Below are 16,827 nucleotides of genomic sequence, written 5' to 3'. Positions count from 1 at the left end.
CCTAATATTAATTTATTGTTTCTCCCTCTCTTTCTAGTGCTGATATCTAATCAAGTAATGATGACAATCACTTTATGTTAGATACTTACCCTCATCTTATTATCAGATATGGATCCTCTACTGCACAAACCCATGCAGCTCTCCCTCATGTTGCTTCATGTGTCTATCTCTTTCATCATTTCTATATCTCTCATCTCTTTGCATTAATTTTGATTTTTTTACTTTTTCTTTCATCACACACAAAGTTAAAGCTGGACTCCTGCTAGACAGCAGGGGATCCAAATCCCTTATTAGCCCTTCTTGTGTATCAAAGTTTTTTGTTGTGGAAAATGCATAATGATGTCTACACATATTTGATTTTTACCACATAGTAAAGAGTTTTACATATTTGTAAGAAAAAAGGTAACATGCCGAAATACTAAAAGTAATTTATCATGTAAACAATGTGAGAGATATTAGATAAGTTAAATTTATATGCTCAACATGTTGTTTATGTTCTTTAGGACTTTCATCAATGTGCTCAACATATTTATAGAAGATGTAGTCATCCCATCTTCGCCATGATTTGAGACATGTCAAAGTTTAATCTCTTATACTAATGGGTTATTATCTATTTAGATAAACTTTCTTATTCCTTAATGATTTAGAATATGTTTAGATATTATAAAATAAATTGAGCAAAATAGAGTGGAACAGACAAAATGAAATAAAGAAATCATTTTATTATTTGTATTTTTTATTTCATAAAGAAATCATTTTATTATTTGTATGTTTTATTATGGAATATATCAATTTTATTATTCCGTCCAAATCCAAGAGTACAAAAAATAATGGAAAGTAATGAAATAAAATAAAATTTATTATATTAAGTTTCATGACTAGAATTCGCCTTATTAAAAATGAACGGGTGAGATGTCGCCGGTTCGAACTCACACATCTACACTTATGTCACTACACAACTGCTAGCTATGTTGCTTACCAAGACAAAATACTTCTTTTACTTAAAGAGGCTATTTGGCAATGTTAATTTTTAAATTTATATTACGATAAATAACTTATAAATTTATATATTTAAAAATCATTTTTTTACGAGTTTGAGTTTGTAACTTATTTTGATAATATAATTCAAGTACTATATTGTTTTGTTGGACCAAATATAATAGATAAGATACCTAATAAGCTAGCGGAGAGCAGTTAAAGTTTTAGTTGATATCTTATAAACTAATTGATGTCTAATAGAAAATAAACGATTTATTGAATTATTGAATTTGCAGTGTTTCGTAAAATTAGTAGTAAAATTAGTTATTATACTAACTTATCAAAATATAAAATGACAAAAAAAATTAATTTTAATTTATTTAGGATAACAAGATTAAAGTGAAAATAAAACAATTATGAATTATAAACTTTAAAATATAACTACTTAAATTAGATGATAAAAATATTAAATGGATGAAAAATTATATTCAATTGTATAGATATTTTCACAAGATAAAACATTTGTATTTAACCTCCCTGAAACAAACAAGCTTACCAATTCTATGCAAGATACCTATACAGTTTTCTGTCACGATTATCTCTCTCCATAAATTCTCTCTCAATAAGAGACTCAATCCGTTTCTTCACATCGGTTAGATTTGCGAGGAATCGCAGTTGTAACAGCTTTGTGACCTCAGCTATAAGATTGTTATGATCAAGCTGCTTCCTAGCTTTCATAATCCTTACTATTACTGAGTCAATTTGCAACTTCCGGTCCTCATGTACTTTTTCCCGAGTTTCCTGTTTCTCTGGTTCTGATTCCTTTGTTGCAACTACAGTTCCGATTTTTACCTTATACAGTTTGCTACTGAAGTTGTCATTAAAAAAGAATGCATCATCCTCACTGACATCTTTAGTCATAGGCTCCTTCCTAAGGACATTTCTTCCCTTAACCAAAGCCAAAGATTGCAGACACCTCTTCAAATCAGAAGCTGGAATCTCAGTTGCCTGCTCAATTTCCTTGTAGCTTAATCTATCAGCATCATTAAACAGCATGAGAACACACATTTGATAGGTGGAGACATTTAACTCGTGTCTCTGACCTTTCCCGAAAGTAGCTTTTAAGTCTGCTGTGCCCATATTAGTTTGCCATGTCAACCTCCTGCCAGTATGAATGCCGAGGTAATATGACTCAAATTTCTCGCAAAGTTCCAACATTTCCACCGGAAGGTTACATGCCACACTAGCAAGAGATGGCCAAGACCCTGTTGTTAGAATCTGCACAGTAAGTGTAGGACCATCACCTAACTCAGGGTGGCGGGCATAAAAGCCCTGCATTGTGTCTAAAGAGGTTTTCATGTCAGTAAACATGCCCTCTAATTTTGAGGAAAATTGGAATCCACATTCTGTCTTGAGCTTGACTATGAAACTCCTCTCAGCATCATTAGAAACTGTTTTTCCGGACAAAAGTCGCTTTGCCAGATGCTGTTTGTAATACTTCTCAAACACATCTTTTTCATCCAAGTACCGAAATAGGATCATCACTTTGTCAAGAGTAACCTCTATATCACCCTCGCTAACTCCCTTTAGACCCTTTCGAAACTTATCATCTATAAATAGTGAAATGAGCTCTGGAGAACGGGGGTTCAAGTTAATGAAATATTTAAATGATAAATTCAAAGCATCTCGGAACAACTTGTCATTACTAAATGCCATGTTTAAAATCTTGTCGTATTTATCTTTCTCATCCAAGAGCCTCTGCACAAATTCAACAGGATCCTTCAACCTTTCTGGATCAGTCACAAGCTGTTTACCGGATTCTCTCATGTGTGAAATCATCACTTCAATTATATTCAGGAGACCATCATTAACACGACCAAACAAGTTATACATTCTCCCCAAATCTTCATATTTATCATCACAAAGCATGTTAACTAAGCCAGAGTTTTCCATGTGGATTAATCTCAGCATGTGATTTTCAATCATCTCCTTCTCCACCACATTAGTAATCATCTTTTCAGTCCTAGGGTCCAAGTAATGGTTCACTCTATCCATTTCCTCATCCAGGCGCCTCTCAGCTTTCTTGAGATAATCCCCGCAATCACAACACTCAATATATTTCTGGGATTCAAAGCTGTAGAATTCAGCTGAAACTTGCAGAAAATGAGTCTCAAATTCTTGTCTATAAACAGGACCTAAATCCATCAGCATCATTGTTATATTCCTTATCAGTCCTCTATTAACAACATCTCCAACACGCTCACTGTATACTAATTCCAAAAGCATACTCAACAGTCGAGTCCTTATCTGGTTTGAATGAATAACATTTTCTCTCCACAGGTTCAGGCCAAGTGCATAAACTCTGGGCTTCCTAGTAATTGTGGTATAAGTCCTATCCATGTACATCAAAATGTCTCTAATCATTTCTAACGCCTTATTATGATCAATCCATTTTCTGTTGAGTTCTTCCAGAAAGGAAATTCCTTGAATGGCTTCAACAGATCTGGCTATCTCTTTGAGATGAAAAGTCATGGTGGCAACCAACCCAGTGTGATCTCACCAAATTTGTGAAGAACCATATTGTAAGCATTCCTAAATCCACAAAATAAAAACAATAAAATATTAGATGATAAAAAGCATTCCTTACTTCAGAAATACAAAATGAAATAAATGCTATCTTTCCAAATAAGATTCAATTTGGATCCTTAGCATCAACATATTTAATACGTAAAAAAGAGTCCATTGCTGGGAGCTCAAACCTAGGTTATAACCAAGTGACTTGTAATTAATACGTGAAATGTCGAGATTATTCGGAAGTTAGGAGGATAAAACATTACATGAATCTAATAGATCCCTATTTCAAACCTAGGTTATAATCAAGTCACTTGTAATTAATATGTGAAATAATGAGATTATTCAGATGTTAGAAGGATAAAACATCACATAAATCTAATAGATCTCTATTTCCTTTTTTGAAGCCTACAGCCTTCACACAAGGATGGCATGCTACAAAAGGAATCACTCCAAGCAAGAAAATGGATGCTTTACAAAGTCATCATAATCTGAAAGCAGCTTATGGCAATATAAGTGACACTTTTAAAAAAAAAAGAAAATAATAAGTGAACATAATTCTTTAATCAAAGAGGAAGGGTAAACTCTACTGTTTGGATAAACAGCTTATAGCTCAAATGCTTATCAAAATAAACGTTACGAATAGCTTACATAAGCTATTTTTATAACATAAGATAAAATAACTTTAAATTGTTTTTATATAGATTCCATATTTTCGTAAGCTATTTTGGAAAAGTTATGAAAAAGAAACTCAAAAAAGTTTAAGAAATATGTCATAAGCCTTTTTGGTTCAGACTACCAAACAGTTTCACAAAACTTATGCCAGTAGATAAGCTCCAATAAGTTAATCCAAACAGGCATGTAATCCGAAAACAGCTTATGACAATAAGTGATTTGGAGGAACTATCAAAATCGTTTTCGTAATTTCGTCCAAATATTTATACAAGTACTTAAGCCATAAGATAAGCAAATAAGCTCTTCCAAACATCCCCTAAGAATGCAAAATCATAATCAAAATCAATCATCATGATGATAATAATAATAATAACAACAACAAATAAAACAAAGTTTTCTAAGAATCAACAACAGTAAGCAAAATCATGAAGAGAAAAAAAAGAACCTGTAAAGCTCTTCAAAACTGAGAGTACTAGCGTTCTGATTATATATCTCATGAATTGCATGTTCCAGAACGTTCCAAGTATGATCAGCATATCTCGGATCCATGATAACTCTCTGCTTGAACGCCTCAATCTGAAATGAGAAAGTGCGAAACGTTGCTTCGTTTTTTCTTTGGTTTAACGGTTTGCAGTTGAATGAAGTTCAGTCTTCATCGGGTTTTATACTTATGAAGTTCGGTTTGGTTCAACGGATATACACAGAGAGGTAGAAATGAGAAATGGGAATTTTTTAAATTTATGGTATGATATGATTTAAATACCTTATAAAGTTTAATTAAAAAATGTATATAGTTGTCTTTATTAGTAATTTGACGAATATGGTATTCTGTTATGGAAATATAAATGGTAAAGAATAATTAAAAAATAAATAGTAAATGAAAATAAAAGGAAAAATAAAAAATAAAAAGAAAATAATCACGTGTTTAAAGGAAAATATTGTAAATAGCATGATTTCATTTACCGAAAAACAGAGCAATATTCATGTATTCTTATAAAAATAGTAACTACTATATTTGAAGGAGGAAAAATACAAAGAATTGCACAAATTAATATAAAAATATTTTTTTTTGAAGAAATATATAAAAATGTGTTTTGGGTTGGGCCTATGACTGGTTCAGCGTCGGACATGGCCCAATCCATCAAAGTCAACATAAAGGCCCAACGGAATATTCACATATTCATGACCGTTGGGAGCGTCTCAGCCACGTGTCCCACGTAGAGCACGTGGTCAACTGTCCACCGAAAGATTCGGTCATCCTCCTCCGAACCCTACGGACAGTCCATCTAGGATGGGAGTCACATGCTGACTCTTCACTACCACATAGGATCCTGGCAGTGTCCTGTTTTTTGCCTCCACGAGCTAGCCCAAAACAGCATATCTTGGCCCAGCATTGCGGACTATAAATACCCTCTTTCACAAGAGGGTCAGATAAACAATCACTTCCATTCTACATACTTGCTTTCCCACTCTGAACCTCACTTTGGCATCGGAGTGTCTTGTAGATACCCCTTCCTCTTCTTTGGACCGACCAGAATCACGTTGTAGGCCTAAAGGATCTTCTGATCCTGGTATGATCAGTGGCGCCGTCTGTGGGAATTGAACTGCTACCCCGTCTTCTCCCGAATTAGACCAAAGCAATCCAATATCAACCTACCGATCACAATTTCCAGCCAACACAGCGACAACGTGAACCCTTTCCTCGTCACCGAAAACCAGGAAAACAATGGGACAACTGGTCCTGAGCAAGGTGACGCCAGGGACGAGCAGCCCACCTCTCCCTCATTCGAGCGCACAGGCTACAATGCCGCCCAACAACATCTCCTTGGCGACACCTATCAAGAGATCCTTGTGCCGCCAAACGCGGAACCGACCACCGCGTCCATGCTCCCGGCCATTAACCAGACGAACTTTCTTGTCTTCCAGCAGAATCAGTGAATTACAATGTTGGAGGTTGAACGCCGATCTCCAACCCTGAGGAAGCAGCGATCCAGGTCTCGCACTCCATCTCTGCGACGACGAGGCAACCACTCCCGTTCTCCCCAACGGAAATACCGGCAAGATGAATCTTTGAGCCCCGACTGGAGCGATCAGTCCCAGAAGTTCCCAAGAAGCGGGGACGCGCCCCCGGGAAGGAGCTAAATTCCCTAGAAAAAAAGAAAAATAAAGCTACCGATAAGAAGAGTCGGCCAAAAAGCCCGCCTTGCCGCCACCAGAGCTCTCGGGTTGAGTCTTCCCCATCCCGCACATTGGTCAGAAGCGACTAGGAAGACCCCTGTGGTCCACTGTCCCGAGCACTCATGGAGACTCCACTCCCCCACAGGATGGAGAAACCACCTTCCCTATGTACTTATGATGGCACGTCCGACCCGGACGAACATATTGAGAACATCGAAGCCATGCTCAATTACCGCATCGTTCGAGGAGCCATCAAATGTCGAATCTTTCCCACGACCCTCAAGAAAGGCGCTATGGCTTGGTACAAAAGTTGGGCTCCGAACTCTATACAAACACAAACTGCATAAATAAACAGAAAAAGAGTGTAGGGGAGGCAAATGCATTATCAAGTTGCTTCATGGACTATTGCTACCTCAATTTGGGGCTATCCTTTTTCCTCTATATTGAAAAATTCAAATGAGGAATTCAAAGCATACTGGAACAATTCGTCATTACTAAATGCCAATTTTATAATCTTTTCGTATTTATTTTTCGCATGCAAGAGGCCCTGCTCAAATTCAGCATTATTCTTCAATCTTTCTGGATCAATACCAAGTCTTATTAGCATAGTTCTGATCCTTGATTTCCTGGTATTTGATAGCCTCTATCCGAAAATTCCTCTTCTGGTTACTCATCTTCTCCTTATACAAAAACTCAAACACCCATGATCCAAAACTCCTCAAACTGAAGAAAGATGTATATAACAAAAAAAATATTACTACTCTTTTAGAAAGTTGACTGAAAAAGACGACTTTGGTGAATGACTTTCAGTTAGCCGTCTATTAGGACTGAGGGTGGACTGGAAATAGTCTCCTTACAGTTATTGTTATATTAACACACATGTATCTTATGCGAATCCAATAACCTTAAGTTCAAGGTTGTTTTCTAAATAATCTAAACAATGATTTTGTTCTATGTCGTTTACGAGGCCAAAGAACCGAAAGTCCAAGAACAATTTGAGGCAGCCTTTGGTGAAGATCTGAAAGAGCAGGAAATCTCTTAAGCGAGCACTCTCCCAATCATCCAGATCAATCTCGGCTCACCGCATCTCATGCCTCACCATCCGCATTCAGTTGTCAACCACTTTTTCTATTTAATGAAGACAAAGTGTCACATGTATTCAAATCCTTTATCGTTCAAACTCTATTTTTCACCCTTTAACGGATTTGAGCGTTGCAATGCTAACCTTATCGGAAGCTTCAGACCACCACCACCACAACAGACTGCGAGTCCATTCTTTTTAATTAACTCTAATTCCAACACTGAACATATTTCTTTGAAGACTCTTAACTTTGAAATTTTTGAAATTTGGCCCCAATTCCAAATCTTGCCTTCTATCATCTTTTTATAAACTCAAACTCATAAATTCAAAATCATAAACTACTTCAATGTTAACTTATTTTTATTCTCATTTCCAAATAAAACCAATCAATAGTCAATGCTTAGGAGTAGGTGTGTTGGTAAAGACTTGAGTTTTGAGATTGTGTTATTTTCAAGGTTTTAAATTCAAATATCGCTAGGTACTATTAATTTATGTATTAGGTCAAGTCAATACAAAGATTTGCTATGACTTTAATGGATCCCCACAAGTAAATAGTAGGATTGGTCCTCTTGAACTAGTCGGTCGCAAGATCGGGTACCAAACTTAAAAAAAACTAATTTATAATTGAATATTGTTTCACATACTAAATTGGAATGTAGAAATATAATGGACTAGTTTGTGTTTTTTAAGTGTGGAGGTCCATAGTGAAAAAGTTTAATAAAAAAAATCTTCACGTTAATTCATATGCATTGATTTAATTTTATCGATAAAATATAAGAAAGATGTCATGTATGTTATTGAGACATTTTGCCTCTGTTATCCATTGGTGTGTTATTTTTGTAGATTTTGTTTGATTTTTGAATTCTACATGATTTTTTAGGTACAAATCATATATGATTGTATGTTATTTTGTGATAACACGAATACGTATCGTATATTTAGCTTAATTTACATGCATTATTATTCTATTTTATTTCGATTTTATTATTTTATTTTGTATTATGTCGGTATTTCTATTTGTTTTCAGGAATTTATTTAATCGGAGCTCGCAAAAGGAATATTCGGAAAAAGGACTTAAAATGGAGAAGAATTGCTTAAAATGCCAATTGCAAGAGGAGGTGCAAATAGAAGAGGAAGCAGGCCCAGAAGAAAGAGGCCCAACGCGCCAAGACTAAGTCCAGCACGTGACGAATGGCATGCTAGGGCATCTTCCGTTCGGTGCACCCCCTCCCTGCCGTACGACACCCACTTAATATTAGTGTGTGACGTAAGTCACACACTCAAACCCAGAAGATATTCGTCCAGATTTTTCTCCGCCATTTTCTCCTCCGAAAGAAGTGCAACAGCTACGGAACGTGATCAAACCCAAGAATCTGCAACTCTATAAATACCCTTCAAGAATTATTGAGAGGGTTACGAAGTTTTACCCTACAGCCGTCAAGTAGTTCATCTGTTTCTTTTTCCAGTGCTGTTCTTATTTCCTACCCGCTTCTGGCAATAGATTTCCACACCGGAAACTCTATTGCGATTTAGTTTTCATTGTTACCCTCAGATTTAGTTTTAGTTTTAGCATCAGAATTAATTTTCAGCATTTATTTTCGTCCCGGATTCAAGATTTGGTACAGCAAGATTACACTTTCAGTCTGCAATTTAATTAAGGTTTATTTATTAGCATTTAATTATTATTGTCAGTTATGCCTGGATCATTATTTACATGCTATATCTATCTTGTTCCATTTATTAAAACAGTGTCCGGCTAAATACCTTTTATCGGTATGTAAGGTCACATAATCGAGGGAATCGAGGAACTCTTCGATGTAGTTTATTAATTGAATTTATTTGTCTGGCTGATATTTCTAAACGCTTAATTAAACTGTTTTGTAACGAGAGTTAAAAACAATAGAAGTTAGGATCAATAAAAACGAGATTTTGAGATTTTAACTGGACCTTAGAAATTAGGCATTAACCTTAAATACAGCGAGAGCGCTTTAAGGGTAATTAGTTTCCATTGGTTTTCAAAAATCACTTTGAACTTTAATTGATACAGCGAGAGCGCTCACTTAGGTTTGATATTGAAATCATAATCAATAAACACGAGAGTGTGAGAGGAGGGTTTTTAAACTAATGATTTCTACAGAAAAGTGATTTTAAATTACTATCCGCATCGATGGCTTACTAGATCCCCGAAGTCCTACCATTGCATACCGATATTATTATCCTAGATTTAATTTAATAATATTTCTTTTTAATTCCCTGTCTGATCATAATCAATCAAATATTAGCCTTAGATTTACGTAGTAGCGATTAACTACATTAGGTCGATTCTTAGTCCCTGTGGGTTCGATATCTTTTAAAACTACGCGATAGACTGTGCACTTGCAGTCATAATCACAGACATACCCCATTGTCGCGATCAAGTTTTTGGCGCCGTTGCCGGGGAGTAATTTAGTCAACAATCGTAATTAACTGTTACGTTGTAGAGACTAAGGCAAACTCAATTATTCTAATTCCCTTTTTGCATGCCAAGTACTCGCTCTCGAAGTGAAGACTTAGCGCTGCCAATTCCCGAACCGGAGCGTTTTATCACTGTATCACGTCGATTGCGACGTACTCGCACTCTTGTTCCTACTCTTACTTCTGAACCAGTTGAAGAATCAACCATGGGAGAACAGTCGCGTCCTCTCAAATCTTACGCTATTCCTTCGCAAGCTGAACCTCACAATAGCATTGCTTCTCCTGCTATTGAGGCGAATAATTTCGAGCTAAAGCCATCGCTGTTGTCAGCTGTACAACAAAACCAATTTTCTGGAAATGCGACGGAAGATCCTAATCTTCATCTGTCAGTGTTCCTGCAATACGCAGACACTTTAAAGGCGAATAATGTCAGTTCGGAAGCTATCCGACTGCGCCTTTTTCCTTTTTCACTGAGGGATAGAGCTAGAGCCTGGCTCCAGTCTTTGCCCGCCAATTCTGTCACGACCTGGAATGAACTTAAGAAAGTCTTCCTGGCGCGTTATTTTCCACCTAGTAAGACCGCCATGCTAAGAGCCCAGATCAATGGGTTTAGACAAAAAGACAACGAGTCTTTATTCGAAGCGTGGGAGAGATACAAAGACATGCTTAGACTTTGTCCACATCATGGTTTAGAACAATGGTTAATCATCCATACCTTCTACTATGGTCTCCTCTACAATACGAGACTTACGATTGACGCCGCCGCAGGTGGCGCACTGATGGATAAAGAATATGCTGATGCCTACACACTTATCGAAAGTATGGCTCAAAACCATTATCAATGGGGAAGCGAGAGAGCTCAATCAGAGAAAAATTCTGGAGAGAAATCTTCAACGAAGAGTGGGACTTACGAGATAAGTAGCCTCGACCGCGTTAACGCCAAAGTCGATGCCCTAACTCAGAAGATTGAAAACTTCACTATAGCACCTGTAGCCGCCGTGGTTGCTGTTTCCCCAAATTGCGAAATATGCGGGATGTCTGGACATGCTGCCCCCGAATGCCAACTTTTGGCAGGAGTTTCTCCCGAACCAGTAAACTATGCTCAAGGAAACCCCTACTCAAACACGTATAACCTAGGATGGAAGAATCACCCTAATTTCTCGTACAAGAACAATAATGCTTTGTACGCACCTGGTCAAGCACCCAGTGTACCATACTAATAAAGATTTCATAAACAACAACGTGCACACTAATGAGCAAATTAAACAGTTAGCGACTAAAGTAGACGTGTTGGCCACTCACAACAAGATGCTCGAGACACAAATCTCTCAAGTGGCACAGCAACAAGCACCTACTGCCGCACCTGCTGGGACATTTCCAGGACAGCCACAACCAAACCCAAAAGGACATGCTCATGCTATTATTCTGCGAAGTGGTAGAGAGATGGATGAACCGACTGACCCTAGGCTTAAAAACCCTGCTATGTTCCAAAGCCCTAGGAAGACAACTGAGGAGGAAAGTAGACCCAAGGATAAACCGAGTGATCCAAAAGAGAGAGAGGACAAAGAAGGCGAGACGGAGGAGAAATAAGCGCCATACATACCTCCACCACCTTATAAACCACCTATCCCGTACCCTCAAAGACTCGAGAAATCTAAAAAACATAGGGCAATTTAAGAATTTTGTCGAACTTCTTAAACAGTTAAACATCACAATTCCGTTTACAGAAGCCATTACCCAAATGCCCTCATATGCTAAGTTCCTAAAAGAAATCCTATCGAATAAAAAGAAATTAGAAGACAACGACACCATAACACTCACTCCTGAATGTAGTGCAATAATTCAAAATAAAATGCCACCTAAGCTGAAAGACCCAGGAAGTTTCTCCATACCCTGCAATATAGGAAAATTTGTCATAGACAAAGCTTTATGTGACTTAGGAGCTAGTATTAGCCTAATGCCTTTGTCCATTTGCGAGAAACTAAACATGGGAGATCTAAGACCAACCAAGATGTCAGTACAACTTGCAGACCGATCTATCAAGTATCCTGTAGGTGTTCTCGAAAATGTACCCGTCCGCATTGGACAATTCTACATCCCTACGAATTTCATAATTATGGACATAAAGGAAGACGTCAATACTCCTATAATCTTAGGAATACCTTTCCTAGCTACCGCTGGAGCCATTATAGACGTAAAGAAAGGCAAGTTGACATTCGAAGTAGGTGAGGAGAAGGTCGAGTTTATTCTAACACAATTCCTTCAAGCCCCAGCTATAGAAGATACATGTTATCTGGTGGACGTTATTAATGAATGTGTAAAAGAGATAGGACTATCAGAAGAATCTTACTCTAAAGTTATAAAGATTTCGATGCCCCTGATTTTCGAAGATGACAATTGGCGCCCGGAATATCGAGACGGTAGTTTAAGCGAATGCTTAGCTTTAACACCCAACCCTATGCCTTTCCCAAAGAAACCAGCCTTGGACCTTAAACCACTACCCAAGACTCTTAGGTATGAATATCTAGACGATGAGCTCAAAAGACCAGTAATAGTCAACGCAGAGCTAGGAGCCACAGAGACCGAGAAGCTATTACAAGTATTGAGAAAGTATCCATCTGCGTTAGGATATAACATTGCTGATCTGAAAGGAATAAGTCCTTCCATATGTATGCATCGCATCATGTTGGAAGAAGATTGCAAAACCTCTAGGGAGCATCAAAGAAGGATTAACCCTATCCTGAGCACAGTAGTTAAAGATGAAGTTACAAAACTTCTGAATGCTGGAATTATATATCCAATCTCCGATAGTCAGTGGGTAAGTCCGGTCCATTGTGTACCAAAGAAGGGAGACATAACAGTTACCGTAAACAAGTCAGGCGAATTTATAGCCGAAAGAAAGGTGACTGGAGCAAGGATGTGTATTGACTATCGTAAGTTAAACAAAGCCACGAGGAAAGACCATTTCCCTCTTCCCTTTATTGACCAAATGCTCGAACGCTTAGCAAAACATTCCTATTACTGCTACCTGGATGGTTACTCAGGATTCTTTCAAATCCCAATTCACCCTGACGACCAAGAGAAAACAACCTTCACGTGCCCTTATGGAACATTCGCTTATAGACGAATGCCTTTCGGGTTATGCAACGCCCCTGCGACATTTCAGAGATGCATGATGTCAATTTTCGCTGATTACATAGACAACATCATGGAAGTCTTTATCGACGACTTCTCAGTGTGTGGGGAAGATTTCGAAGGATGTCTCTCAAATCTAGAAAAAGTATTGGACAGATGTGTACAAGTTAACCTCGTCCTAAATTGGGAAAAGTGTCACTTTATGGTTAAACAAGGGATTATACTTGGACACGTAGTCTCCGAAAGAGGAACTGAAGTCGATAAAGCAAAGATCGAAGTAATAGAAAATCTCCAACCCCCAAAAACAGTTAGAGAGATACGGAGCTTCTTGGGACACACAGGTTTCTACAGAAGATTCATAAAGGACTTTTCTAAGATCTCTAAACCTCTGACTAGCCTCTTAATGAAAGACGTTGAGTTTGACTTCAACGCTGAATGTCTAGAAGCCTTTGAAGTACTAAAGACAGCCCTGATATCCGCACCCATAATGCAACCACCTGACTGGAATTTACCATTTGAAATTATGTGTGATGCAAACGACTATGCTGTAGGAGCTGTCTTAAGCCAAAGGAAAGATAAGAAACTCCACGCAATATATTATGCAAGTAGGACCTTAGACCCTGTGCAAATGAATTACGCCACGACCGAAAAGGAACTCCTGGCCGTGGTCTTCGCGCTAGATAAGTTTCGTTCCTATCTGATAGGAGCAAAGATAATAGTTTACACCGACCATGCAGCCATTAGGTATCTACTAGCTAAACAAGATGTAAAACCTAGACTGTTACGGTGGATCCTACTACTACAAGAATTTGATTTGGAAATCAAAGATAAAAAGGGAACCGAAAACGTTGTAGCCGACCATTTATCTTGGATGGAAGGTATTAAGACAGAAGAAACACCAATCAACAATGATTTCCCCTATGAACGCTTAATAGCACATTTAGAATCCGAAAGCGACACATTGGAACAACCTAAAGCGCAAACCGTTAAGACACTAAGCACCGGAACCACACTGCCATGGTATGCCGATTTCGTCAACTACCTAGCTGCGAGAGTGCTCCCGCCTGACATGACTTATCAACAAAAGAAGAAGTTCTTCCATGACCTTAAACAGTATTATTGGGATGAAACCTTGCTATTCAAGAGAGGCGCTGATGGGATATTACGCCGATGTGTTCCGGAAGAAGAAATAGAAAGCATAATACATCATTGCCATGATGCCCCCTATGGGGGTCACGCAAGCACATCAAAGACATGCGCTAAGATTCTGCAAGCCGGCCTCTTTTGGCCCAACCTGTGGAAGGATGTCCACAACGCTGTTAGAAATTGCGACCGATGTCAGCGCACTGGAAACATATCTAGACGAGATGAAATGCCACAAAAGGGCATTTTAGAAGTAGAAATCTTTGATGTGTGGGGAATCGATTTTATGGGACCTTTCCCATCTTCCTTTGGAAATAACTACATACTTGTCGCAGTCGATTACATATCTAAATGGATAGAAGTTGTAGCCTCACCCACAAACAATGCACAAGTAGCTATTAAGCTAATCAAAAATATAATCTTTCCAAGATTTGGTGTACCAAGATTAGTCATTAGCGACGGAGGATCCCACTTCATATCTAGAATTTTCGAAAAATTCTTAGTGAAATATGGAGTCCGGCATCGTGTAGCAACGCCTTACCACCCACAAACTAGTGGACAAGTCGAAGTCTCGAATAGACAAATTAAGCAAATACTTGAAAGGACTGTTGCCACATCTAGGAAGGATTGGTCAACTAAGTTACACGAAGCACTGATGGCGTATAGAACCGCCTACAAGACACCAATAGGAACCACGCCTTTCAAATTAGTATACGGTAAATCTTGTCATCTACCGGTGGAACTAGAGCATAAAGCCTACTGGGCAATAAAAACCTTAAACCTAAGTTACACCGCCGCAGGCGAAAGAAGGCTATTGGATATCAACGAGTTGGAAGAAATTAGATTGGATGCTTACGAGAATGCTAAGATTTACAAAGAAAGAACAAAGAAGTGGCACGATAAACGCATCTCAAGGAAGGAATTCAATGAAGGAGATGTGGTGCTACTGTTTAATTCTCGACTTAAGCTATTCCCAGGAAAACTTCGTTCAAGATGGTCTGGTCCATTCGAAGTTACCAAATTATATCCGAGTGGCACTATCGAAATTAAAGGAAAATCGAGCGATAGCTTTGTTGTAAACGGGCAGCAATTGAAACATTACCATATTGTTGAAAACAAAGACTACACCGATAGTCTTAAGCTCGTAGAGTTAATCATCGAGTTGTAGAACTAACCATCGGTTCATCGAGCTTGCGAAGTTAAACAAAGCGCTTTCGCGGGAGACAACCCGCCTTTTAACTTTATTTTTCCGTTAAGTCATTTTAATTTTAAATGTTTTATTAAAATTTATCTTCTTTTCTTTCTGCACTCTTATTTCAAAATACTAACTCTTTGTTTTAAATCATACTAACTTAAAACTTTTCTTTCTGATTTTATAAAAAAATTCCAGGGTACTAACCAATTTTCTGACTTTAGAGATGGATTTCACTGATGACATGGTAGTTACTTTTGGGAGTGAGGATCAGCAGAGACCATATGAGATTCTGGCACAGCGTGAGATGGGTCTCACCGCTTTCTCGCATGACGCGACCCTGACAGGTCTAGGTATCCGAGAAAGTGTGCATTTTATGCTTCTTCAGATTGGATGGGAGGATCTCCTTACCACCCGTACACCCACTTTCCGCAACCTGACCTTAGAGTTTCTGGGTTCCCTCCGATATGAGCCTAGACTTGGATTAGCTTTCAACAGAGGAAGAATTTCATTCAGATTGTTTGGATTCACCTACCGCTTCACCACCCGTTAGTTGGCCGAGTTACTAGGATATCCCACAGGCATGGATGCCTTGATGGAAGTCGATGATGAGTACTTCCCTGATAACATCGTTGACTACTTTTGGAGTACCATATCTGGTAGAAACCAGAATGATCTATGACTCTCTTCAAAAATCCACAATCCCGCCATTAGGTATTTCCAGATGATTCTAGCTTTCACACTTCTTGGAAAACCTTTGGGCGATACTTTGGTGACTAAGGATGAGCTAGGCATTATGATGTGTGTTTTCCAAGCCAGACCGGTTATGGGAGTTTCCTTTATGCTTGCTAGGATGGCCACTCTGGCCCAAGATACCATCGGTCCTATCCTTGTAGGGGGTCTTGTTACTAAGATCGCCCGTGCTTTATCTTTGAGAGGCCCGCTTGCTAGATTGATTCCTTATGGAGGATTCAAATCCATGGACATGGAGTTTTGCTTCAACAAGAGCCTGATTAGCAACTACGAGTCTCCACCTTATCAGCTTCTCGTGAACTATGAGCCAGTTAATCACTTTGCTCTACCTTGCATTAGGTTCACAAGTGTTCACAAGAAAGAAAATTGGATTTATGACTTGGAAGGACAAGGTGAGAATGACTTCGAGGAAGAAGAAAGTGATCCGAGGACACCGACTGGCTACAATGATATAGATACTACACCTGATGAGGATGTGCCTATGGTTGACCACGCCGCTGCTATAGAGACCCTTCGGAACGACGTTGCTGTACTTCGTACCGATTTAGGGAGACTCCGAGGAGATTTCCACGGATTTATGGATTTGGTCACGGCAAATCTCGACAGTTTTCATCAACACTTTCAGTCCATCCCGCCTCTAAAAAGTGGCTAATTGAAGACCGCTAAT

The 16,827-nt window shown here is 38.4% G+C and overlaps 1 protein-coding gene, 1 non-coding gene and 1 pseudogene across 2 annotated transcripts; 1 reads left to right on the top strand and 2 right to left on the bottom strand.

The window, feature by feature from the left end:
• Positions 1-1,492: 1,492 nt before the first annotated feature.
• LOC131646415 (cullin-3A-like) lies at positions 1,493-4,800 on the bottom strand (annotated as a pseudogene).
• Positions 4,801-10,002: 5,202 nt separating this feature from the next.
• Positions 10,003-11,527, top strand: LOC131649575 (uncharacterized). Its single transcript, XM_058919331.1, has 2 exons — positions 10,003-11,145; positions 11,207-11,527. Exons 1-2 carry the CDS (start codon positions 10,003-10,005, stop codon positions 11,525-11,527), a joined length of 1,464 nt encoding a protein of 487 aa, XP_058775314.1.
• Positions 10,522-10,628, bottom strand: LOC131654385 (small nucleolar RNA R71). The gene has a single exon (XR_009299426.1). It is a non-coding gene; the product is annotated as a small nucleolar RNA R71 (small nucleolar RNA).
• Positions 11,528-16,827: the final 5,300 nt, after the last annotated feature.

The sequence above is a fragment of the Vicia villosa genome, linkage group LG2 (genome assembly GCF_029867415.1).
Source record: "Vicia villosa cultivar HV-30 ecotype Madison, WI linkage group LG2, Vvil1.0, whole genome shotgun sequence".
In the NCBI taxonomy this organism is placed as follows: domain Eukaryota; kingdom Viridiplantae; phylum Streptophyta; class Magnoliopsida; order Fabales; family Fabaceae; genus Vicia; species Vicia villosa.
This window is presented reverse-complemented; position numbering and strand designations above follow the sequence as displayed.